This window comes from Hipposideros armiger, unplaced genomic scaffold, assembly GCF_001890085.2.
Source record: "Hipposideros armiger isolate ML-2016 unplaced genomic scaffold, ASM189008v1 scaffold_1096, whole genome shotgun sequence".
NCBI classification, from domain to species: Eukaryota; Metazoa; Chordata; class Mammalia; order Chiroptera; family Hipposideridae; genus Hipposideros; species Hipposideros armiger.
This window is the reverse complement of record NW_017732446.1, coordinates 46,754-71,932: the sequence shown is the minus strand read 5'-3', so window position 1 is coordinate 71,932 and position 25,179 is coordinate 46,754. Positions and strand designations below refer to the sequence as shown.

At 48.7% G+C, this 25,179-nt stretch overlaps 2 protein-coding genes across 2 annotated transcripts; one reads left to right on the top strand and one right to left on the bottom strand.

The window, feature by feature from the left end:
- The first annotated feature begins 264 nt into the window (after positions 1–264).
- On the top strand, positions 265–1,136 carry LOC109376305 (melanoma-associated antigen 10-like). Its single transcript, XM_019632177.1, has one exon. It carries the CDS (start codon positions 402–404, stop codon positions 1,134–1,136), a length of 735 nt encoding a protein of 244 aa, XP_019487722.1. The 5' UTR covers positions 265–401.
- Positions 1,137–2,664: 1,528 nt separating this feature from the next.
- Positions 2,665–20,863, bottom strand: GABRE (gamma-aminobutyric acid type A receptor subunit epsilon). Its single transcript, XM_019632175.1, has 9 exons — positions 20,756–20,863; positions 17,056–17,276; positions 16,554–16,621; positions 11,534–11,754; positions 10,727–10,809; positions 9,231–9,368; positions 5,089–5,241; positions 4,776–4,975; positions 2,665–4,515 (listed from the first exon to the last, which is right to left on the bottom strand). The coding sequence occupies exons 1-9, from the start codon at positions 20,809–20,811 to the stop codon at positions 4,165–4,167; spliced, it is 1,491 nt and encodes a 496-aa protein (XP_019487720.1). The 5' UTR covers positions 20,812–20,863; the 3' UTR covers positions 2,665–4,164.
- Positions 20,864–25,179: the final 4,316 nt, after the last annotated feature.

Here is a 25,179-nt window from a genome sequence, read left to right as displayed (position 1 = left end):
CCTCCTCCTCTCCCTCCTCTTTCTCTCCCTCCTCCTTCTCTTCCTCCTCCTTCTCCTTCTCCCCCTCCTCCTTCTCTCCCTCCTCCTTCTCCTTCTCTCCCTCCTCCTTCTCTCCCTCCTCCTTCTCCTTCTCTCCCTCCTCCTTCTCTCCCTCCTCCTCCTCCTTCTCTCCCTCCTCCTTCTCTTCCTCCTACTCCTCTTCCTCCTCCTTCTCTTCCTCCTGCTGTTGTCTGGCCGCAAGCTACATAAAGGCACTTTCTGCTGTTGCTGAGACACTAAGGCCCCTCCAGGTTCCTCAGAGCGCCTGCTTCCCTCCCAATGTCACAGCAGTCACTCCATCAACCCAATTATGTCAGGACTGCAGCAACCCGGAAGAGAAGGGGTCAGGCACTTCGCAGGCCATGCCAGACACTGGCCTCTCGCTTAGAGATGCCATAGACAGTATGGTGGCTACTCTGGTGCGGTTCCTGCTCCTGAAGTACCGTGCAAGGGAGCCGACCACAAAGGCGGAAATGCTGAGCATCATCACCAAACAGCACCAGGACCACTTCCCTGAGATCTTCAGCAAAGCCTCTGAGTGCCTGCAGCTGATCTTGGGCATTGATATGAAGGAAGTGGACTCCATCAACCACACCTATATCCTGGTCAACACCTTGGGCCTCACCTACAATGGGACATTGAGTGATGAGCACAGCATGCCCAAGGCCGGCCTCTTGATAAGTGTTCTGGGTGTGATCTTCATTCATGGCAACTGTGTCTCTGAGGAGGACGTCTGGGAAGCGCTGAGTGTCATGGGAGTGTATCCTGGGAGGGAGCACTTCATCTATGGGGAGCCCAGAAATCTCATCACCAAGGTTTGGGTGCAGGAACAGTACCTTGAGTACCGGCAGATTCCTAATAGTGTTCCTGCATGCTACGAGTTCCTGTGGGGTCTCAGGGCCTACAGTGAAACCAGCAAGATGAAAATCCTGGAGCTTTTGGCCAAGGTCAATAATACCATCCCCGAGGCCTTTCCTATCTTGTATGAGGAGGTCCTGAAAGATGAGGAAGAGATCGCAAGCCAGGGTTGTTGTCAAGGTCAACGAGGTGGCCAGGGCCTATTGTACTGCCACCTTCAACACCTTCTCTTGCCTTGAGTCTGAGACTGCTTCCCACAAAAATTAACCAGTGACAGTGTGTTTTGCTATGCAATTTTTTTTTTGCTTTTGCTTTAGTTATTATTAATTCTTAGTAAGGAGAAATTGTCAGTATTTTCCTTTGTAGTTTCTGGTGTTTTCTTTCATCCTTTTTCCATCCCAAGAATATAAACATATTCACCCGTATTGTCTTACGGTTTCATTAAAAGTTTTTAAATCTTTTGATTGATCTGTAATTTTTATGTAAAGAGAGAGGTAGCGACCTAGTTTCATTTGTTTTTTAACGATTAACTAGTTCTCACTACACTATTTATTTTAAAAATTAATCTTTCCCCAAAACTTTTCTAAGGTGTGGTGTGTTTCTATCCTTTTATACAATTTCTAGGTTTCAATCCTTAACTCATTTTTCTTCTATTGTGTTTAGTAGTTGAAATGCTTAATCTTTCTCTAAGTGCAGTGTTAGTTGCATTGCATGCTTTTTAATATGTAGTTTTTTCTTCATTAATTTTTGGATAATATGTACCCAATTATGTTTTTAATTTCTTCATTTTTAAAGAACTGTTTGCATGAGCATTTTAACATTTACAAGTGGTAGAAATTTTCTTTGTTCTTAGCTCTAATTGCAGTGTGATTAAAGAATCTGGTTTGCACTATTTCTGTGTTTCAAAATGTATTTAAATGTGAGTGCTCACAAATTTGCGTGTCTTCATTGCTCCAGAGCCAAGCTACCTTTTGTGTCGCCGCACCTCTCCCCCCATCCCTCCACCCCATCCCCCCGCGTCATTCTAATATAAGTAAAAATGAGAAGCTATTTGCTTTTTCTAAATTGCTACTTGTAATTTTCCATGGGTTAGGACCTCAGGAAATACACAGTAAGGACATTTCTAGTAGGGGATTAAGATGTTTGAGCATTATTTCAAGGATTTTACAACAATATTGGCTGTTCAGATGCCATTTTTGTGTCATCAGTTCTCGTTTCTGAGTTCGCTTAGAGTTGGATGTGTCACAGGATGCTAGGGCCAACACTTCCCAATATACCTTTAGAGACATTTCATTTGAAGGGTGGATCAACCAAGATCTCCAGGCTTGCTTCAAGCTGAGGGTCTTGGGATTTCTGGGGTTTAGTCCCACTCTCTTACTGACTGGGTGTGTGACAGTAAACACTCATCTACGTGCCTAAGCATCTCCATCTTTACATGGCGAGGGGAGTATTCTGAGTCTGATGGTCTGTGGGAACATTTTATGTCTGACCAGGTGAGGTTAGAATGATGGGCAAAGCAAAAGGGACATGGGGCGGAGCAGACGCATAGGTGCAACGAAGATCAATAAAAGGGGGCCACCCCCTTGGTCACTGTTCCTTTCAGTTCTGCACTGACAGCAGGTACATGTGCGTGCTTTGTAGGTCTGTGGGTCATGGATGGGAGAGGGAAATAGACAAAGGTTTGGGTCATTACCTTAAGATTTAAAACCTGAGCTGAAAGCAAACTTGAATGCATGAGAAACCAGCCACACCTTGCATGCTTTGCTGATATATTTATTTATATATTTCCCCTTTTCAGGTGATGGTGACACAAGCAGATGGATCCCCTACCCCACCTCCCCCAATAAAATACAGACACAGATTTCATTTAGCATATACAAGCATTGGGGCGTGTCCAAATTCACCTCACTGGGTTACCAGAGCCAGGACAGGCTCGATCTTGGGGGCAGTCTGAGCACCTGTGGCCCAGGAATTGAGCAGGCCAATGCTGAAGAGAGGCTGCCACTCTGGGCTCTGCCACTGAGGTGTCAGCAGAGGCTATAGAATTGAATCATGGTGAACAGAGATGCCTAGCCTTGTCATGCAGTCTAGAAGGTGACAGTGGGCTCCTGGGTAGTTTCCAGTGAGATCCACGGTCCCATAGAAATCTGTGCCTCAGGGTTCTCATCTGCAAAATGGGGATAAGAATCTTGCCCTGAATCGATCGCAGGCTATAATAAAGCTCAAAATAGAAATCATTTGTCAAAAGTGCTTTGCAAAAGGTAAAGTGCTATACAAATTTAAGGGAATTCAATTGATTGATTGTGATTGTGAGAGTGCCCCGGGGATAAGAGCGGACTGGCTCATGGGTCCAGGGGCCAAGGAAGTGACAGAAGTCCTAAGCTGTGCCTTAGGTGGGCACCAATCAATGCAGGCAATGCCCACTGCAAAGCAGAGTTTCCTTCGTTTTTTCTTGGCCCTGGGAAGTCACCATGGCCTAGCACCTGGGTCAGGGCTGGGAAAGTCACTGGGGAAGTTACAGTGTAAGAGTCACAGGGGTCAAGGAAGAGGAAGGAGGTAGCGTATAAAGCAGGGGGTTATTACTATTATCACACACAAAAATAGAAACCCACTGGATGTAAGGAATTGAATCGGTAGTGCAGATGAGGGATGCTGGCGGGGGGGAGAGGGAGGTGTCACAGCAGCAGAGGGAGGGATACCGTCCCAAAGAGTCTCAATTGCTGGCTGTCCTCCTCCTAAAGGGATAATGCCAGTGTCTGTCTATCTCCAGGGGAAGGGTGGGCAGGGAGACAGAACCAAGGATACAATAATCTGACCTAAGGATGCCTCCACCCCCCATTACACTGCTGCCCAGCATCTTAAGGAACTGTCAGCAATAGGCAAGCAGTGGTCTGTGCACTCGGAGGCTGAGGCCAGGCCTGGGGCATCACAAAGGCAGTACTGGGATTCTCGGAAAAGGCAGTGGGTGTCAGCACTTTGGGGAGATAGCTAATCTGCTCATACCTGGGCACAGTCTAAGGAAGCTGGTCACTGAGAGCCTAACATTTTTTAATCCTGAGCATCAACAACACCCCTTGAGGAATAGCGAAGGGGGCCATTTTACTTGAAACGGGCTGCCAAGGAGATTCAGTGAATGGGCCGGGCAGGGGAAGGAAAGACACTCTATAGTCATTCCTACTGCTGCTGCTTTCCCCCAACTCCCTTGGCAAGGGGTGTGGGACCTCCTGGGGAACTGGGGAGGCTGCCCCACAGGGTACCAGCTGGCACCTACAAGTTAAGGTAAACGAGCCAGTAGACCACATTGAAGAAGAAGAAGGTCACTGGGAAAATCACCCGCGAGTAGTTATCCAGGCGATAGACATGGATGAAGAGGCGGCCCTGCTGCCACATGCCACCCTCACAACGGCGGGCCGTGCACAAGTACTTGCAGAACTTGTAGCAGCCGCCGGGGCAGTGGGTGCGGCCCGGGCGGAGGGACTGCTGAGCCGGGCAAGATGGGCCGTCCTCTTCATCACTGTCCTCCTCAGAGTCCTCGATCTCACACACGACATTGCCCTGCTGCTGCTGGGCACGGCCACGGGCACGGAGAGGGGTAAGGACGCGGCCACGGGCGCGAGGCTGAAATGGACAAGAAGGAAGGGGGAGACGTCAAGGACACAGGAACCAAGCCTGGGTACTGCCTCAGGGGTGTCTGGAGATTCTGTCTTTGGCACACAGGGTTTGCCCCCAGAATGCCCATCATCACATCAAGTTTATTCAACAGCCCCCAACACCCCAGGCTACCCCCCCATCACTCGGTGAGCTGACCACCCATGTGCCCTCGCTTGCATGCCTCCATAACTCCAAGCCTTGCTACCCCTCCCATACCCAGCTCATACATAGCGAAGTCTTGGAGAGGAACGGGGTTTCGTGTGCTGGTAGATCAGGAAATTGAGCACAGCAAACTCCATCAGAGCACAGAAGCAGAAGATGAAGCAGACGGTAATATAGAAATCCAGCGCTGTGATATAGGACACACGTGGGAAATTCTTCCGGGAATAGGAACCCAGTGAGGTCATAGTGAGTACAGAGGTGATCCCTGTAAAAGCACAGGAGTGGAGGTGGGCTCACTGACCCACATAGTTACACTGCCAACAGGACCCATGAGAAGGCAGCTGTGTGCCCAGCTCGATGCCCATCTTACCCGCTTACCTAGAGAGGTCCTGGCAGGAGCAGAGTCTTTCTTCATCCAAAAGGAAATCCAGGAGACGATCGTGGTCACCGAAGAAGGGACATAGTTTTGAAAGATATTAAAGCCAAGCCGCCTGCTCACGTTGAAGAAAAGCGTGATGACCATTATATCACCTGGAAGACATTAAAAAAGACCACTTCATTACAGCACTGACGTGAGGGTCTGCCCCAGGCAGGACATGCATATCAAAGGTCCCATTGTTCAGCTAACGGGATCCCCACCACAGTCCTAGGATAGAGGCACATTATTCCAATGTCACACACAGAGGATCAGAAGCCCAGACAGGAGATACCCTGCAAGAGCCATGGTCAGTTAAGAGCTAAGCCAGGGCCAGATCCATAATTGCTTTCTTCTTGCTTCACTGTCCCACCCCCCACGTCTATCTTTCCAGGATAGAAGAAGAGTCAGATGAAACTGAAAAACTCAGCTATTCCTCTAGATATCAGGACCATGCAACTCATGTCCAGAAGGTTTACTGGGGCCTTTGCATCCATTGAGGCTCCATTTTTACTCTGCAGAACCACAGCCCTACGCATGCCCTGCAGGCCCTGACAATGTACACTCTCAGGAAGTGAGCCAAGGGTGCTATGGTGGGGAATCCCAGAATCCATTCGGCTTCCTTTCCATACACTCCTATGCTGGTGAGTTAGCACTGCTCCAGAAATGGCGAAAAGAAACCGCTTGCCTACCATAAACCTCTGGGGGTTTCCTACTCCACAGGAGCTACAGAATCAAGTTTACCCTCTAACCTGACCCTAAAGGCTCACCGTGGACTGGCTCTAACTGACATCTTACACGCATGTGCACACACCACCTTACCCTAAACTAATCCCATCTATTTTCAGGTTCCCGGCAACAGCTTGCATATTTACACTAATATTCCAACTGTCGACTCCTTGTTCTTCGTCTATTACCCTAACCCAAATTGAGTGTTTTGGAGAAACAGAAGAATTAGCTGAAAGTAAACATCTCAGTAGGTCCTCTAGATGTCAGAGGTCTTCGCATTCCATTGGGCATCGTGTCCTGATGCTGGCCATCTCCCTAGACAGTGATGGCTCCTATGGGACCTGATGACAACTTACCTTTCCAGTTGGGATCTTCTGTTGTACCCTTCATGCTGCCTTATACGCATCCCAAATACTCTGCATGCCCATCAGGACTCCAGGAATTTGGGGGGCTTTTCTGAGCCCAGGACATCCTTTCTCACTCTCAACATCACATTGGATTTGTAATAGCTCAAAGGCTGTCTCTTTAACGAAACTAAGCTCCAAACTCCCACCTCAGTGATACTGTAGAATTAGGTGGGCTTTTGAACCCCTTCAGAGCAGGGCTCACATGACCCCTGTGGCTTGGCTCCTGCCCATCCAAGCCTGGCACAGCCTGGAACCTAGCACATGCTCAGCAATTCTTGCTGCTCCCTGGCAACACCTTCGTACAGCAGACCAGAACACTACCCTGGCCCTGTGCCCTCCTATTTTGGAAAGCAGATCACCTATCCAGCAGGTCTGGGAGCTGAAGAAGAGCAGCCTTTCCTACTCACCTTAATAGCACTGACACTCAAGGGGCAAGACTTCTCAGAATCTTCTGGAAAAAGACAAGGAAGTGGCCTGGGGTCAATGGAATACTTGTGTCCAGAGTAGTATCTTTGAGGATACAACTCTTTCTCCAGGGCTGCTGCAGGGCCTACTGACCAGAATGTATTTATCAAGTTCCTAGTTTTCTTACCCTGGTGTCTTGACTGAAATGTATGACATCCCTATTAAGCTACAACCACTCCCCACAAAACTTTGCTGAGTTTATATATTCTTGTTGCGAGAAGATTTGTCATCCTATTAGCTTTCTCTATTTTTATTTTATTTATTCCAACCAAAGAAGAACCTTCTCCACTTGTCAAAATACGGAAATTTGTCTTTGAAGGCTGAGAAAAGAATACTAACATAGATCATTTTCTTATTTGTGAGGAATGCAGGAGCATGGGTAAGGGAAAAAAGGAAAAGAGATACCCGGGCTAAAGAGCCAAAGAAAAAAAAAAAAGAAAAAAAAAAGCTAAAGATGCTTTCTGCTCTTATCTGCTTTGGCCAGACCTCAGTTGGTCACTGCACTGTCAGAAGAACACAATTAAAAAGAATTTAAAAGATTGTGTCCAGAGGACTGGGACTAGAAGGATGAGTGAACCCAATGTCTTGAATAACAAGGGAAGAAAAAGGAACTAAAGCTATAACCTATAAAAGAATATGACCCAGAGCTAGATTCATAATACCAGTCCTTTAATCTTGACCTTTTGGAAAATTGACTGCACTTACTGTGACCTCAATATAGGGAAAAAGAACTAGGTCCAATGGGCGGAAGTTCCAGAGACTGATTTCAGATGAACAGAGAGTTTTCTGATGGACCGAGTTGTCTAGAGAAAGAAGAAACTCCCATACAAGAAAGTGAAGTTCTAACCACAGGTGAGATTCCATCAGAGGCTCAACAGCCACCAGTGAAGGATGACTCACTCACTGGGGGCAAGGTTGGACTCTGAGAGCCTCCTGAAACAGGGATTCTCTTGTTCAAAGCCAAAGGTGCCCCGAGTAACAAGTTACCACTGCATTCTGAACCATTAGGAGCTGAGTACATAAGTTTGCTCCAGATGGAGAGAACTGCCCAGGGGCCAATTGGAAGCGGGAGAGTTTAGGACCACTCTCAAAGATAACTGTGATACTGGAAAAACCATGATTCCAGATCAACCAGTCTCTAGCAGAAAAGGAAGAAGCCCTCCTCCGTTCTCTCCAAGAACCCTCCTCTCTCCCAGGGAGAGCTGGTGCTTACCTATTGTCATTGCTTTGGTGATGATGCTGGCTCTGGGGCTTTGTAGTCACTAGGGTACCATTTTGAAACAATGCACAACCATCTACTAAACGGAACCACTAGTGACTTGAAAGCCCCTGGCCCTTGTCTCCTCTGCCACTTTTGATGATGGGTCCCACCTGTCTGGGGAAATTGAGGCACAGAAAGGCAGGAGGCAGGCCCATGGTTAGCTGGCAGAAGAGCAAGGATCCCAAGTCAAAAGTAGTAAAACTGCTTACCCAGAGCTCCCAAGAAAAAGGAAAGCATTTATAAAGCAGACCTCTCCCCCTGCCTAGCACTGTGCAAGCGAAGCTCCAGCCAGATGAGCATGAACTATCCCTCGCCCAGTGACCAACTCAACAAGTAAAGCAAAAGCAGATTTTGTGCCTAGCCTCATGGAAGCAAAGCAAGACGCCTCCCATGGCAAATGGCCGGTTGGCTGACTGGCTCCATCCGCATTCTGGAAACGACGAGGGTAGTGCCTCCACTGCCCTGACTTGGTCAGTATGTGTGAAGAGGGTTTCCAGGGCTGCTCTGGGAGCAACCCTGGGGAGGTCCCTTGGCTCCTCATTCAGATTACCTAGAAACACAAGCAAAGATGCTCACACCTAGCAGTGAGCCAAAGTTTAAGAGACCCAGGACCCTCCCCTCTGGCTCTTGTTAGGGACAAGGTCAGAAAACCAGTGATCACCATATGCCCGTGTTGAATTCACCATGAAGCCTTTGACAGGAATCTGTCCTTGTCAGAGCTGCTCCTTTACAATAAAGGTTGATGCCCCAGCCATTGTAGCTGCTGAAACCTCCTCCATACTATCCCAGGCCTCACCTAGCTGACATTGGAACTCTAGCCCCCCGCCTCCTATTAGGACAGACTTTGCTTCCCATTCAGCCAGCTTGGATTGGTTCTGGTTAAGGAGAACTCACGGGCGCTCCATTCCCCAAAGTCATCCAAGTAGGTCAGTTGTATCAAAGACCTTGAAACTGAAGGGTCTTCATGGCAAAGCTAGTTGCAAATTCTGACAGCAATACTTTATCTACTTACCTACCCTCTCCGGAGTTTGGCCAAGCACTTACTTCTTTGCAGAAGAGACGGAGATGTGGTTTAAAAGTCTCCGTTTCCTCCGCAAACAGTTGTAAGTATTAGCAGGAGCCATACTCTACAATATTTTCATGGAATGATTGCATAGCATTTGCATGTATGGACGGCCACCTCCTCTCATCCCGACCACCCTCTTGGGCCTCTGCTGAGCCCTGGTTTCAAAGGGGCACTTACCAGCAACAGTTGAGATAGTTTCAGTCGTGTTGCTCAGTCCTGTAAAATCAAACTGGAAGAGCTTCCAGGAATTACTCTCATTGATTTCAAGCTTGAAATCTTCCCACTTGTATATCATCTCACTCTTGGGATAGGAAACTGTAAAGCAACGTGGGAAGCAGGGTCATGTGAGACTGGGAAGCCCAGCAGAGGTCTCCACCACCATGGAGTCTGAGCAATGCCCTGGAGTCCTGACTCTGGCCTCACCAGTGTGGTAGCTCTCCTCTCATACCTCATGGCTGAAGTCCATTCAATAAGTGCATTTACTGAGCATGCCTCAGTACCAGGCCTTGTGCTGGAAATGGAGATGAGCAAGGCAGGAGCCCTGCCCTCAAGCATCCCCATTTTATTGAGTGGCACAGTGAGTATGCATCGGTAATTGTTAGAACTGCTCTGAGAAGCCTCTGCTCTTGGGACAGTGGGGAAACACAGGAGGAAAGATCATTTCGGGACACACCAGAAAAGACTTCACAGAGTAAGTGGCATTCCTAATAAGTCTTAAAAGTTGAGTCAATTTTCTCTGTATGGATGAGGCTGAAGGGATGAGGAGGGTATTCTATGCATGGAGAGGTGGACATGCCCGATGTATTATGGAAATGCCAAAAGTTCAGGATGGCTAGCTCACAGAGGATGAATGAGGTATGCAGAAGTGGATGGCAGGGGCCAGTTCATGAAGGGCCTTGAGGGCTATTCTAAGGAATTTAAAATAGATACATGAGAGTTAAGGAAAGATTTGAAACTAAGAAGTAACCTTGTCTAGATGATTCTTCAACTAGGTCACTCTAGTCATTATATGAATGAAGATGGTCTGATAGAGGCGCCAGTTATGGGAGGCCAGTACAGTAATCCAGGCATAATACAATGGATGAAGGCAGGATTCAAAGCTGTGGCAGTGAAAATGCAGAGGAACAGACAGGAATAATAAATATTTAGAAAGGAACACCAACAAGATGTGCTGATTGATTAGATGTAGGAGGCGAAGGAGAAAGAAGCATCGAAGTTCTTGGTTTGAACAACTGAGTGAGTGACGGTGTCTTTCAATGAGAGAGGTGGGAACACAGAAGCAACACATTTGATTTGGGGGTAGAGGTTGGGAAGAGACAACGTATTTAGTTTTGGACTTGTTCAGTTTCAAAGTGAAGATGTTGCGTCGAAGCGGAAGATGACGTAAACCTAAACCAAGGTAGTGACAGTGGAGATGGAGAGAAGCAGACATACTTGAGATACACTTCAGAGGCGGGTGACTGGCTTGAGATGGGGTGGAAGGGAGAGGGAGGAACCCAACATGAGGCCCAGGTTGAGCAACGTAGTATTATCAGCAGGAAAGGATATGAGCACAGATTGGGTGGCCCTGGGCAACCTTGGCATCATCTTAGGAGAAATGTAAAGGGCAAGGATAAGAAAAAGAAGGGGCCCAGCATGACTCTGGGGCCCCAGAAACCTAAGAAGGTACTCACAGCTAGAGAAAGACAGAGGGCAAGAGTGAGAATCCATTGGAAATTTGAACATGTGGAGTGAACATTCAGCATCAATGGTCATCCTGGAAGGGAGAAAGGAGCTTCATTAGGCTGGCCCTGAACATTTAGGTATCAACCCGACTCGGGCCTGGGGACCACCACCAATGAGTGGTAACAGTGGGATTGGAGACAAAGAGCTCAAAGGACAGGCAAAAAGACACGAAGAACACCTTGGAAGTATCTGGATACGCCGTCATCAGAGGACTGTGGGGACAGACTTAGATGGGCTTGTTTCTTGCCCATCCCAGCTTCTAGGACCCGCCCACACTCTCCCACTCTCTCCCACCTCCCCACCCCTACGCCACCCATTCACAACTTTCCCCTGCCAGGCATTCAGGTATCCAGCCTGGTCTTCGGTATCTTTCCAACTGCTGTGTTACTGTTCCACCTAGACAATTCCACCACCGTGGACGTGTCTTTACATCCAGCGCCCACTTGGGATGGACTTGTCCAGGCAATTCAATCATACTGGTACATTCTAGTGGGGGGAGCTCTGGACTTGGAGCCAAGTAACTGGGTACCAGTCCCAGCTCTGCCATGGACTTGGTGTGTGACCTTAAGCAATATCTTTCTATTTTGAGGCCTTAGTGTCTGTACACGACAGGGTTGAGCTCACGGTCTCGAAAAGCTTGGAAGGGCCCTCAGAAGTATCATTCAGGATGAAACCCCTGCCCATGTTTCTTCAGTGACAATTCTCAGAAGGGGAGAAAGAGTCCCAGGAGGTAAGACCCCAGTGGTTTGACATACCTAACTGTGTACAACACCTTGCCATCCTTGTGTATGCGGACCATCTGGCTGGGCATGGTGATAGCATAATCTTGGATCCTCTTAGAATTCCTAAAAAAGGTGTCCGGGATCCATAACTGGCTCACCAGGTTGCCATTCAGAACAAAGCTCTCAAAGCTGCCATTGTAACGCAGGCGTTCATCATACCAGGTCTGGCAGAAAGTGACGTCAACAGAGTATTCCTGGTGGGGAGGATAAAAAAGCACACACTTGGGGCTGTGCAGGCAACAAACATTCCCATGGCATCCTGTGATGGGCCTATCAAGGAGATAGGAACCCACTGAGGTTTGCACCGAGGAAAGCAGCATGAGTTTGGGTGTAGGAGCTTTTTATTGCCAGGTATTCCAAAAAGAATGGATAAGAGTCTGGGAAGATACATTTCATCTAGAAACAGACAGGCAATAGTGGCTTACTTGCATGGGCTAGGCTCATCATGTCACCACTCCCTTATAGGGCTGTGGTGCCACTCCAGCCAGGTCGATACCCTCCCAGCCCCCAGTTTCACAGCAGATCAAAGATCTCAGCTCAAAATCATTTTAAACCTTCACACACACACACACACACACACACACACACACCTTTGATTGTATACAGCAAAGTTTCCCCTTTCAGCTATCATTTAGGGAGCACAGGTGTTAATTAACCTTCATCCTTTATCCTCCAGAATTATGTTTAAAAATCAAGGGCTTTGAGTCATAAGAGAAATGTGCATTTAGTTTCATGTTTTTTTAATCATTTTTTTTTGTTTTGTGTTTCCTTTTTAACAAGGGCACCTAACTTCTGAGGGTGTGTGTGTGTGTGTGTGTGTGTGTGTGTGTGTGTGTGTGTGTTTGTGTAGCTATATCCACGATTATTTGGTCTCCATATATTGTCTATCCCATAAACTGCCTGTTAAACACCAAGAAGGATGTTTAAGAGGAAGAAGCATGAGAAGCTACAATTTGCACCACTGGAACTGAAGAAAATAAAAATAGACTGTAATAGAACCGCAAGCAGCTTGGACAGATAGTTCCAGAACTAGGCCAAGGTAGAACCTTGAGAGCCAGCCCAACTGCCTTTACTTTAGAAGTAGGGAAACTGAGGCACAGAGAGAAAGGGACCTTTCCAAAGTCACACATACAGTTAACAGCAGCACACTGGCTCTGATGCTCAGAGTATCATCACCATAGCCTTGTCCTGAGACAACCTTCATACATCTCCTTCTCTAGTGCTTACTTCACTTATACCAACAATCCCTTTGGGTCCTGAGGTCCAATTTCCCTCTGCAGAATCCCTGGGTCTTCCCCCCCCCCAAGTTATCCTGCATCAACTAATGAATGCCAACCAGACACCCACAACCTTGGAGGCCAGTAGAGTCTGTACGGGGAAGGTCAAGATGATCCCTGCTTGCCTTCGCTGCCCAGGCCAAAAGGTGGTGAGAGTCACGGCCAAATTGCCAGGAGCCAGCCTCCCAGACGAGAATGTTCCCTGTAGTAGTCCAGAAAAGCAGACAGGAAAAAGCTGGCAGAGCCTGGCTGTCATTCACATGGGAGCCCCCAGCCCTGACCCGTCTGGCCCCTCCAGCCTTCACAAGTGGCCTTCAGAGTATGTCTATAGTCCCGAGTGGCTGGCAGTTCCAACTTGGCCTGCAAAGCCTCCTTCAGCCTCAGGCCTGGTGAAGTGCTTGGTAGTCAGGGGAAGCCTTCCCTTCCACCATCCATGCTGTGCTCCCAGCTCTGTTATCGTGTTTCAAACGAGCATTTAATTTCTATTTAATAAGATACCAAATGTAAGTTCACTACACATCAACTGATAACTAATGGTTCAATTTTTCCCCAGTTTGACAAGGGAGCTTGGGATGTACATCTCTTTTAGCTCAGCTGACACTACTCATTTGGTATCAAGGAAATGGCTTAATTTGAATTGTTTGTGATAATTACCACAGCAAGAAGCAGCTTTGGCAACTGTTGATGCTCCCAGACTGGTCACTGCCATCTAAGTTCAAGCCAGGAGACGAGTAGAAACGTTTTATTTAAATCCACATGCTGTGAATTCGGGTTTCTCTTCCTGGGGACAATTCCTGTCCTTTACATAACATGACCGAAGGGTGTTGGAACGCCCCTCAACCAACCACTCCTACTGTGTAACAGAAAGCTGAGGACTCACAACCTTGCTGTGAGAGGCTCAGTTGCCTCAAACGTACAGTTAGGGTCCCGGTGGTAGCCTTGTCTGCCACACAGGCTGTCACGAGGATCCGAGGAGACGAATATGCTTGTCAAGTGCTGTGGCTGTGCGAGGGAGACACGTGCTCCCTCCTCACCAAGCGTAGGACTCTACAGTGTCACCAGGGACAAGTAGGCTGTGCGAGATCTGGGACCTCCCACAGCCTACAAGAACAATTTGGAACTACACAGAGGGCCAGACTTCTCAGGAAATGTAATACCACGTGAGTGTTTGGAATCTTGACATTTAACTAAAGCGCCACCTTACTGGCCAAAGAAAATCAACTTGTTGGCTCCTCTTTGGACCAGTTCTAGGTCGCACGCCAGGTTCAGTGACTGCTGAGTTATTAGACTGTATCCCTCAGGACTGTCAGGTATCAGCACTTCCTGGCACCTCAGGTGAGGCCAATGCTGCCAACATGAATAGGGGAAGAATAAAGAGAGATAGGACGTTCAGCTATGAGCGGGGCTATCACTCCGCTGCCACAAGGGCTCTTGCAGATGATAGAAACTGGTTTCCTACACCCCGATCTTACACAACAAATAGCAAGGAGATTGTAGCCGCAAATTTTCCACTCCTCTTCAAGCCACTTTTTCCACCCCCACACCAATGACCTGAAAGATCCATTTTTCTATTAAGAGTAAACAGTGCCCATGATGGTGGGACCACAAGGCCTCAACCTCTGGGTCTTGCTCACAATCCAGTGTTTCTTAGTATACCAACAATTTAAATCAAACTGGTTGCTAAATTCATAATCATGTCAGTGGTGAGCACATTGATAATAGCAAGAAGTAAATCTGACATCAAGAGAAAAAAACTTTAAAAAGGTCAACAGAAACTGAAAACAATCTGTCTGCTCTCATGCTTCTCGTCTTGTTCTTTCCCAGCATTCCATTCTAGGAGTTATAGGCCTTTACTTGCTACAGTAGGAGAACATAACGGCCATGTGTATAGTAGGCAGACTCTAAGATGGCCCCCAGTGATCTTCATGCCCCGGTATTCATGCCCTCGTGTAACCCTCTCCACTTGACTGTGGGCTGGATATAATGATTTGTTTTGGATGAACAGAATACCCCAGAAGCAATGGAATGCCACTCCCAACATTAGATGACAAGAGGCTGTGGCTTCCATTCTGAACACCTTTTCCCATGCGCTTGCTCACTTTGAGGGAAGCCAGCTGCCCTGTTGAGCTACCCTGTGGAGAGGCCTACATGGCAAGGACTGTGGGAGGCCTCCAGACAAAAGCCAGAGGACAACTAAATCCTGACAACAACCATGTGAGAGCTTAAAAGTGGATCCTCCCAGTCCAGCCTTCAGATAAAGCCTCAGCCTCAACTGACACCTTAACTACAGCCTTGTAAGAAACCCTGAAACAGAGGACCCAGTTAAATCATGCCTGGATTCCTAACTCACATGAGTTGTGTGCTAATGACTATTTGTTGTTTTAAGAGCCTGTGTTTTGGGATAATTTGTTACATAGCAATACATAAGTACATCGTGCCTCAAGAACCAGGTAGCCAATCAAAGCATCACAGGGGTGAACCTCCACTCATCCTATGTAAACACCTTGATCTACCACGAATGTTTACTTACCTTTGAGTGTCTATTTGCAAATCCCATCTCAGAGCCCAGACTCTGAGCTCACCCTATCACATGGTGCTAGTTGGGTACCAGTGAGTATGCTAAAACTGTCTGACTTGGGCCAGGTCAGGTCTACAGCTGATGGAGTTGGTTACCACAGCCTTTCTCATTGTCAGGCTCTGCAGATGAAAGTGACTTTTGCAGACTAGCTTTCATAATGCATTTGCTCAACTAACATTTATTGAGTCCTTAACATTAAGGAGCCCACAGTCGAGAGAGCAAGGCAGACATAGAGCACATAATTACAATATAACAAGGTAGGGAAGATCAGGTAAACAACTGCGATACAAGCAAGAAAGATCTAAGTGCCAAAGAGAGGAGTGTGCTGTAAGAAGGGAGCAATAAACAGCTATGGAGGTCAGGAAAGAGGCTATGAAAGAGATGTGATTTGAACTAGACCCTGAAGGATACAGCTTATGACAAATAGAAAATTGGAGCAGTGGGATACCAAACAGGAAATAGCTTGAACAAAGTCTCAGAGGTATAATATAGCTTGGGAACGCTCCTAGTCTAGTGTGGCTAGATCATGTGGTCTCTAAAGTGGTTAAAAGAAATAACCCCTGAGCTATTTGGATGGCCTTGACTGCTAAAGTGTGGGGTTGAACTTCGCACTTTAAGTAGGGTCAGGAATGCAGGAGGCACCTCTCTCAGGAGGCTGGGTTAGTAGGTGGATTGGGGTAGACAGAGACCTTGAATTTTGTATATTTCGGGTGTGAGATAATGAAGACTAACTGGGGATAATACTGACACTAGAATGATAGCGGTAGAAAAGGAGAGAAGAAACCAGAGAAAAATTAGAGAAACAGTCTTAAGTGTAAGAGTTGGTAACTATAGACTTAAATCCAAAAGAAAAAAAATCGAGCCATTCCATTGTGCTGTTTAAAGTTGCTTTATTATTTTTATTTTGAATGAAAGTCTGGAAGATATAGTCAGGATTCTGCAGGTCCTCTTCAGGCAGCAAGGGACTTACCTTTTCCAGCCTCCTTCTCATGTCAATGTTAGTTAAAATCTCTGCCCCCCACCCCCACCCAAAATTGTGTTACAGACACCCAGAGCAGAAAAACAACTATGTGAAAGGTCCCATGGATCAGCTCCCTGGGCTAGGATAGGAGATCATGTAAAATGGCTCAGTACTCACCATGTCCATCATAGAGATAGGACCAAGTGTGTTGACAGACAGCTGGACAGTGACCACCGTGGGCTTCTCTGTAAAGGAAGCAGAAGTGGAAGAGGTAAGTGTCAAACAGGGGCATAGGGCAGTGGAGGGTGGGGTCAAAGGGGAGAAAAAGGGAGACGGATAACGGTTAGACTACACAGGTTCAACATCCAATCCTATTTCTTTCTTTGTTCTTTCATAGCAAGACCCAATTCATAGGCTGTTAAGAGTTGGACATACCTTGGAGGTCATATCATCTAGTCCAGTCACCTCATTTTATAGTTGGAAAAACTGAGGGTGAGAGAAGGGAAAAGTCTACACCATGGTTAATGGCATTGCTGAGACTATAGTTGGCATCTCTTACCTGCTAGGTCAGCCATAGCTACATGCATGGCACTCTCACCTCTACGTCAGGCCCATTCTCCATACTTGTGCCCTCAAACCCCCTCCCCTCTAGGGTGAAAAACAATGTTCTGTAACTCACCTCCAATGCCAGGGCGCAGTTTGTGGTCATAGTTATGCAGCATACTGTCCAGGATTTCAGTGGCTGCTACCAGTTTCCCAAATCTTTGATGGGTAGCAGCAGCAGTGGGCTTTCCTGCTCCAGAGGAGAGCTTCTTTTGGGGACCCTGGGGCTTGGGGCCATAGACATCATCATGACGGGCAGAGTGTCCCCTCTCCGATTCAGCATGAGGTCCTTCAATCCTAGAACACAGACACAAACATACAAACAAATGAAGCTCTGTTCTCAGCTCTGTAGGGCCCCCGCTGGTGCCTCTTGGGACAGAAGGAAACCAAGTAATCTGCAACCCAAGGCATAGTTAAAGAGTGACTGGCACAATTATGAGCCAGTAATGGATTTTACTTGTTTATTTCTTCTAAATCTTGCTGTTCTTTGGAAGCTTTCCATGCTATCACTCTTTCATGGTAATTCTTTAGTTAAAAAAAAAAACAATAACAAAACCAAACTCGATATTTTAAAAGAATTTTTCAATGTAAAATGACTGGAGTATGAGCTCTGGCTGTCTATTAGTCTTGGTCTCCAGTCTGTCTGACCAGCACCCTGTGGGGGCAAGTGGGCAGGCAGAGGGCCAGGGTTGCTGAGGATTTGCTTTAAAATAATTTAAGCTGGAAATGGACAGTGGGTTGGGTACAGAGAAAATGCGAGTGGCCATGAGTTGATAATTAATGAGGCTGGTCATGGGTACATAGAGTCACTCTACTGTGTCCCGTACTTTTATGTATCTTTGAAAAGGAACTTTTATAATTAAAACCTTTTGTAAAAGCCATCGGAAGGCTAATTTGTGATGCTGGAAGGCAGGAGAGTGGTTTCATTTGGAGAGGAGAGGAGTAGATTAGGAGGGGGCATGTGGTGAGGCTTGTGGGGGGGTGGAGTGTACTAGAATTTTCTATTCCTTGGTCTAGTGGGGGTTACATGGGCATGTTTCATTTGTGCGAATCCATGGAGCTGTTCACTTATATTTCTATACTTTATATTTGTATATTACACTTCCAAAATGATTATATTGATTATGTGATTCTATTTCCTGGTTATTCCATCAGGAAACTTGCTTCCTAAAATAAGGGGTTAACAGGGCAAGTGATGTGGGCATGGCCTCTGTACTGCAGACCAAGGCACTGCCAACTTGGGCATCAAAATGCATTTTCCTGTACTATTTCAAGCTCTTAGAATTGCTTAACTGGAATGCAGATGTGCCAAGCCTACGCCATTTCTCATGTCTGAAGTGGCTAATTCCCATTGTGGGCAAGGGAAAAACTGGGCTTAGGAAAAGCAGTTTCCATTTCCAAAGACCACATCCAGAAATGTCCTCTTTCCCTAAGGTTTTCCCTCAGTCCCCTAAATAGATAATGCCGACCACTGGCACTACTGGAGGGGAGGAGGGAGAACAGGGGCCTGAGACCTCGAAAAAAAAAGAGTGACGTGGATGGGAGTATGGCGCAGCAATCAGGAATGGCGCTGCTAGCCAAGACCACCCAAGTATCTGCAGTGGCCCCTCCCAGATGTCTGGAGCAAAAACAGGAACCTCGAGGTTCAAGAGGCAAACAAATAAACAAGCAAAAGCTCAGAACCAACAAAGCACCCCTGCTCCCAGACTAGTCTGCAATGAAAATGATATCAGAGGGTCTTGCAGTTGCTGTAATCCTACAATTAGCTTTTCTTAATAAAAATGAAGTGATCCCCCTGATAAGTCTAGTACCACTTCGTAAATTATATAAATGTCTAACCACAATGCTGTACACTTGAAACTAACATAAAATAATATTGAATATCAACTGTTAACTGGAAAAAATAAATAAAAAAACAAACAAGCAAACAAAAACACCCTCATCCGGGATCCTTGGGGTTCAGGGGCTGCTGACAATGCATACCTATCCTCAACCAGCCATTAAGTCCACTTTCAGGGCAAGAAAAAAACCAAAACTTGAAAAACACTCATGCACTGGACCAGTGGGATCTCTCCCTGGGGGCTTTTCAGGCACCCACATCCCTCTAGATGTGATGGTCCAAGATGGAGGCGAATTTCTGCAGCCCTCCCCCAGCTGAGGGTGTTCATGCAACTGGCTGGGGGGAGGGAAGGGAACGTGAGCAGCACCACTGCATTGTTTTCTTGTTGTTGTTGTTTTTATCCAAACAGCCCTCGTTTTCACCTTACAGATGGAGAAACTGAGGCCCAGATGAGGGAAGGGCTGTGCCCCAAGTCACACATCTTATTTGATGCTGAGCCTTGACCAGAGCAAGTATTCCTGGCTCGATGTGACCCTTACCAGCATACCCGACTGCCACCTCCCCAGCTCTTGCTTGACATCATGGGTTGCCATGTTGACAGTGTTTGAACATCAGTTACTGCAGCCCTCCCCCAAGCTGGAAAGGTAATTACCATCTCAATAGCCCCTTGCCAAGCTGTTTTTCTCTCTGCCCCCCCCCCTTTCCTTCTGCCCCCCTCCCACCCTTTTGCCCTAGCCAGTGATCATGTCATCTTGCAACGATTTCACATCTGGATGGACGTGGATGACTGGAAATTCGTAGCACGCATTCAGAAATATGTACCAAGCCCCTGCAGAGGCCAGCCCTTCCCCCCCCCTCCCCAGTCAAGGCACCAGTGAGTCAGCAGGGAGCCATACAGCCCCTCCCTTGAGGAGCTAAAGCACTCTAGGATGGGGAGAGAAGCCATCTTCCCTCTCCCCAAAACAGATATGCAAGAACACAAGCCCAGTGCCATGGAGACTTCGAGAATATTCGACAGATCAGGAAGCTTAGGAACACTTGACAGTTCACAGTCAGCGGGAAACCGTCTCAAAAATATGAAGCAGACATCTTCTACCCTACAAAGCCAGCAAGGCAGGGGACAACCTTCCTAGCACAGTCCTAGGGTCAGAAGAAGGTGTGAGGGAAGCTGTCTGCTCCAGGCAAACGTGCTGCTAGCTTTTGGAAAAGTGAGGAGGGATTGAAATCCAGGACCCAAACCACAAACCTCAGAGAATAACATTCCTGGCCTCGGGCTCCAGTCCACCCAAGACCCAGCTGGGTGTCAGGGGTGGGGAATGAGGAAGGAAGGGGTAGGCTGGGTGGGGTGGACAGCTGGAGCCGGAACCCTAAGACTAAACTAGGGCTCGTGCCTGGGACAGGCATCAAGTGGAACGGAGGGAAGGAAAGCAAGTACAGTCAGAGTTTTTTGGCGCAGTGCCTGATACTCAGTAGGCGCGCAGAAAAAAAAAATTAACGAGACGACGGACTAGCCAACTCTCAAACATTTTAGGTGCAGTTCTGCTCCCCTAACCCACGCGCCTTTCTGGGTGCCACCTTCCCAAAGACCCCACCGCCCCAGCTCCAGAAGCGCAAGCATGCACTGGCCGGTTGCCCCGCGGGCCGCCCGCCTCTTCCCACGGAAGACTCAGAGAGAGGGGCGTGCTGGTTCCCCGGCCGCCGCACTGGTTTGGACAGAGGGGGTCCGGGGATGGGAGCAGTCAGGGGACAGGCGTCCAGCCTTCCTTCCTGGGCGCCCTTTCAGAGCCTCAGCGCGCCCGTCCTAGAGGAAACGGGGGAGAGGCTGGCCGCACAAGGGCCGGGGCAAGGTGGGCGCGGGGCTCCCGGGAGCCGGCCTCGCTCCGGGGGAGACGGAGCTGGGCGAGAAGGGCTCCTGGGTTCCAGGATGGAGACTCACCTCGACGGGAAGATTATGGACATCCACAGGAGGACCAGGAGAACTTTGGCTAACATCTTGGCGGAGACCGGGGCGACCAACCGCGCCGAGGTCGCTGCGCCGGGTCTCGCAGCGCAGAGCGCGGTGTGGAGGGTTTTGTTGGGCTCCAACTTTCACTCCTCCCATTCGCCCCGCCCCGCCCCGCGCTCCCCACCCTGGTTCCGCCCCCAGAGCCCCGATGGAAATCTCCGACGACTTGTGCAGTGCTGCAGCGGAGAGTGGCGGGGTAGGCGGGGGCGGCAGGGGAAGGAGGAGGAAAAGGAGGAGGGAGCCGAGTTGCCAAGGGCCCCCGCCACCCCCCGCCGCCACCACTGCGGCGCTGCCAGACAGCCAGGGGCGGGGGACGGGGGACGAGGGAGGGAGGAGGAGGTGAGCCGGAGGCGCGCGGGCCCCAGGCGGGGAAACCGGCGGCCCGCGACTGCGGCTGAGAGGGCGACCGCAGCCTGGGCCGGGCAGGGGCTAGATGGGCGGGCTGGGTGGGCCGCTTCCTCCTCTGTGACCCTCTCCAGCCCTTGACTTCCCACCACCACCTGTTGCACCTTCTCGCTTCCCCAAGTCGCCTGGCCCCTGAGATTTCCCCCGCCCTCACTCCACACCTCCCAGTCCTTCAGAGCACGTCTCTTGGCATCCGAAGGAAGCTGGGAACTAGCACCTTCCTTGGCACAGGGGAAGAAGAGAGACTTGGGGGTCTCCCTAGCAAGCTCTGAGCTGCAAGATATGAGCTGCCACACAGGCCAGTTTCCCAGGTGGTTGGGAGGGGACCTGTCAACGGAGGACTTGCTCAGCACTCAGAGACGCTGACACCTGGCTTCTGGTTCAGCCTGGGGGCCTGGGTGTAAGATGGGCCACCTGGGGTGCAGTGCCCTTGGAAATCTCCTCCTAGACCAGCTGGTCAAATCTTTCTGGAGACGTAGCTTCCCGTGATGCCAGAAGAAGTGAGAAGACACTGGGGGTGGGGGTGGGGGTCAGTGCCCCCATTCAGGGGGAACATCTCCAGAGTCTCAAGCATCCTTGAACTTCATCTTTCTTGCCTAGATCTTCACGATGTACTTCAGAGGGGGAAAGGGCTGTAGAGATTTGCATATCAAGTTGATGCCAAAGGTTAGCAGCATCCTCACCCGTTGCTCGTTGCTCGGAAAGGGGCTGTGTGCATCCCAGCTTGCCTGGTGGCTCCTTAGAGAGGCTTTGCTCTACCAGGCTAATCTAATACACCCGTTTCACCACCCAACCCCATCCCATCCCTCTGCTTTGTCATCTTCACAGCACTGCTCACTAACTAATGATTTGGGGCAATTCTTTGTGAGCTCTTTAAGGTGGGTTTCCCCTACTGGAGTAAGCTCAGTGACAAAAGCAAAAGAAAACAAAAAAGTGCACCTCTCTGGTTTTCCACCATATCCCTGAAACTTAGATGAGTTCTGGGCACACAGTAGGCACTCAACAAGGATTTGTTACTGGCCTTTGTGCAGCTGTGTGTCCTAGTGTCACTGAGTTCACGGGGACCTGGGCTCCCTTCAGACTCCGTGCAAGAGAGAAGGAAAGGCTTCAGGGCACATTCAGGCCTCCTGTGTGTGTGCTTCCTAACCCTGCAGCAGGGCCGGCTTCACGGGCTTGTGACCTGTGCAGTTCCAAATGCTTTGCTGCCGCCATTTTGAAACTCTTAATAATTTTTGAACAAGTGGCCCTATAGTTTTATTTTTCCCTGGGCGCTGCAAATTATGTAGCCACTCTTGCCCTCGGGAGACAAACACACCATTCCTGAGCCTCCAGACAGAAGAAGCTGCCTGGCCATCTGCCTGCCTTTCTGTCCAGCACCAGACCGCCGTGGAGAGGGGTGATTCTGCATTTATTGTAGCCAGCCTTGGACGTGAAGTGTCTTATATGCGTGTCTCTTCCTCCACAGACATTGGCGCTCCAGGAGAAGGAGATTTACCTGTATCCCCCTGGGTTGAGTGCAGTGCCCAGTGGCTGGCATTAGTTAAATTTGCTGAGTGACTGACTGAATCCCAGGCAGCCAAGCGACAAGCGGTTACAGCTTCCTCGTTGGAGGACCCACCCAGAGCCCCTTTCTCCTAAGGGTTGAGATTAATCACAGTTTGCAGTTCTCCAAGTATATCACACGTGTTTGTCTGTTCTGGACTTTGGACTTGGTGATGGAGGAACATAGAGCAAGGTCTCAGGCATGGTCTTGGCTCTCACGTGTGGAGCAAGAAAGGAGAGGGAACTTCACTTGGAAATAACTGACACAAGGTAGGAGAAAGTCATGATTGTGCTGGAGTTCCCAGGAAGACAGGCCCACCTCTGGCTGGGCAGTCCTGGAATCTGCATACAGACAGGAGGAGCATGGACTTGAACCTGGCAGCAATAGATGGGACTTACAGGCAGAGAGCCAGCCAAGGGGTTGAAATCAGAAATGTGTAGTGCTTGATAGAGAACAAGGAGAAGTTTGCCAGGAGCATTTGTGTGAAGAGGTGTTATGGGAGACAAACCTGGAGAGGGAGGGTGGACAGGCTAATGCTGGGCCTTGAATGCAGAGTCGAGAACTCGCACTTTATCTTGTAGGCAAAGGGGAAGTTATGGAAGAGTTTTGAACAGGGACATTGCAGCTCAGAGAGTTGTTCTTCAAGAAGATCGCTCTGGTGGGGGCAGGCAAGGGTGTTTGCAGGAAGGACAGACGGTAGCCTCTTTTTTTCCAGAAAAGGAGTTGGACACATCTGAATGAGGGCAGAGCCACAGGGGTGGTTTGAAAGGACAGAGCAATATGGGGGAGGTTTCATTGATATAATTGATGGCTCATGACATGGAGTGACGGAGGAGGCCAAGGAGAGAGGGTTGCTGGAGAAGACACAGGGTCTTCCCCAGGTAACCAGGGTGGCAGAACAGAAATGCGGAAGGCAGTATCAGGGGGAAGAGCTTTAAGTCACAGTTATGAGAACAGTCCCTTGCATTTTTTTAAAGATTTTTTATTGGGGAACTGGGGGGATGGGAACAGTGCTGGGGAATTGGGGGAAGGAGAACAGACAAGTTGCTGTCGTTTTGTTCCAGTCCCTTGCATTTTGCATTTCACTTTCTAATGTTCCAAGAGCCTTCACATTCAGTGTGTGTGTGAGTGTGTGTGTGTGTGTGTGTGTGTGTGTGTGTGTGTCCACTTCTCTGTCCTGGGCTGTTTGTGCTTCAAATGTCTCTTTTCGACTTGATATTCAAGGTGGATATAAACAGAGAAGTTAACATGGAAGCTGCGTTTTCATAACTAAACCAAGCTACCCATTGATCAGAATAGTTGTGAGCAACCCCTTTGTCAGTTGTGAATGATCACATTTAATGACCAACAGCAAATCACCATGCGTACTGCTAGACATGTGGTTTAGGGGTAAAACCAGAGTTTCTGGTCCTAAAGTCTGTGTGTTCTTGACCCCAGTGAGGCCCAAACTGTAATCTGTGTACAACATGCTTTTCCTATTAGGCCAAGGAAATTTACCAGCCCTGACAAGTTCTGCAAAACTCTTAGTTTGTTAAGTAGCTGGGTTTGCAGCAACCCTGAGCTGGAGAAGGGACTATCTATAGGGCTAAGAAGGGGCAAGCAGGGGACAGCCAGGCTTCAGAGCAGATAGAACAAACAGTGGAGGCTGAGGCGGCACAGGGCAGTGATCAGGCCTCCGTGCTCCACTGCAGGCAGGGCTGGGTTTGAATTTCAGATCCTCCGCTAGATACTAGCAAAATGGCCATGAGCAAGTCACTTAAAGGCCCCTGAGCCCCATGATTCTCATGTGTAAAAAGGGAGTTGTAATGCTTTCTACCTCACATGGCATCTGTGACGATTCAATGCCATAGCCTATGTAAAGCATTGGGCACTGTCTGGCACGTGGTCAGTCTGTCACAAAACTTACGTGCCGTTCTTAGCATTAGTATGATTAAATAGTGACTGATATGTAGCAGAGCATGCACACCTGGTATCCCTGAGGCCTTGGACAGCACTTTAGACGTGTCTGACCAGGGAGCAAGAGCCCAGTCCCAGGTGATCACCGCAGAGCCAGGCTCCTGTCCCAAAAAGGTGGAAATGGAATGGACTCTAGACTTGGAGGAACTGGACCACTGAGCGAGCACCCCAGGCTGGTAGTTGTCAGATCCAGTCTACAAGGGAGAAGGGATTCAGTGCTGGAAATGCAGATTGAGAGTCACCAGCACCTAGGTGCTAGTCAAAGCCATGGGACTGGATGTGATCACCCAGGGAGAGAGAGTCCTAAGAGGGCTGTCACAGCAGCCAATAGAAGAAAGGGGCATTTCTATTAGGATGGCGGGTTCAACAATGTTCTAGTAAGATGAGGATTGAATGGTACCCACCGGGTTATCAACAGGGACGTCGTTGGTGAGCTTGGCATCAGCTGGAG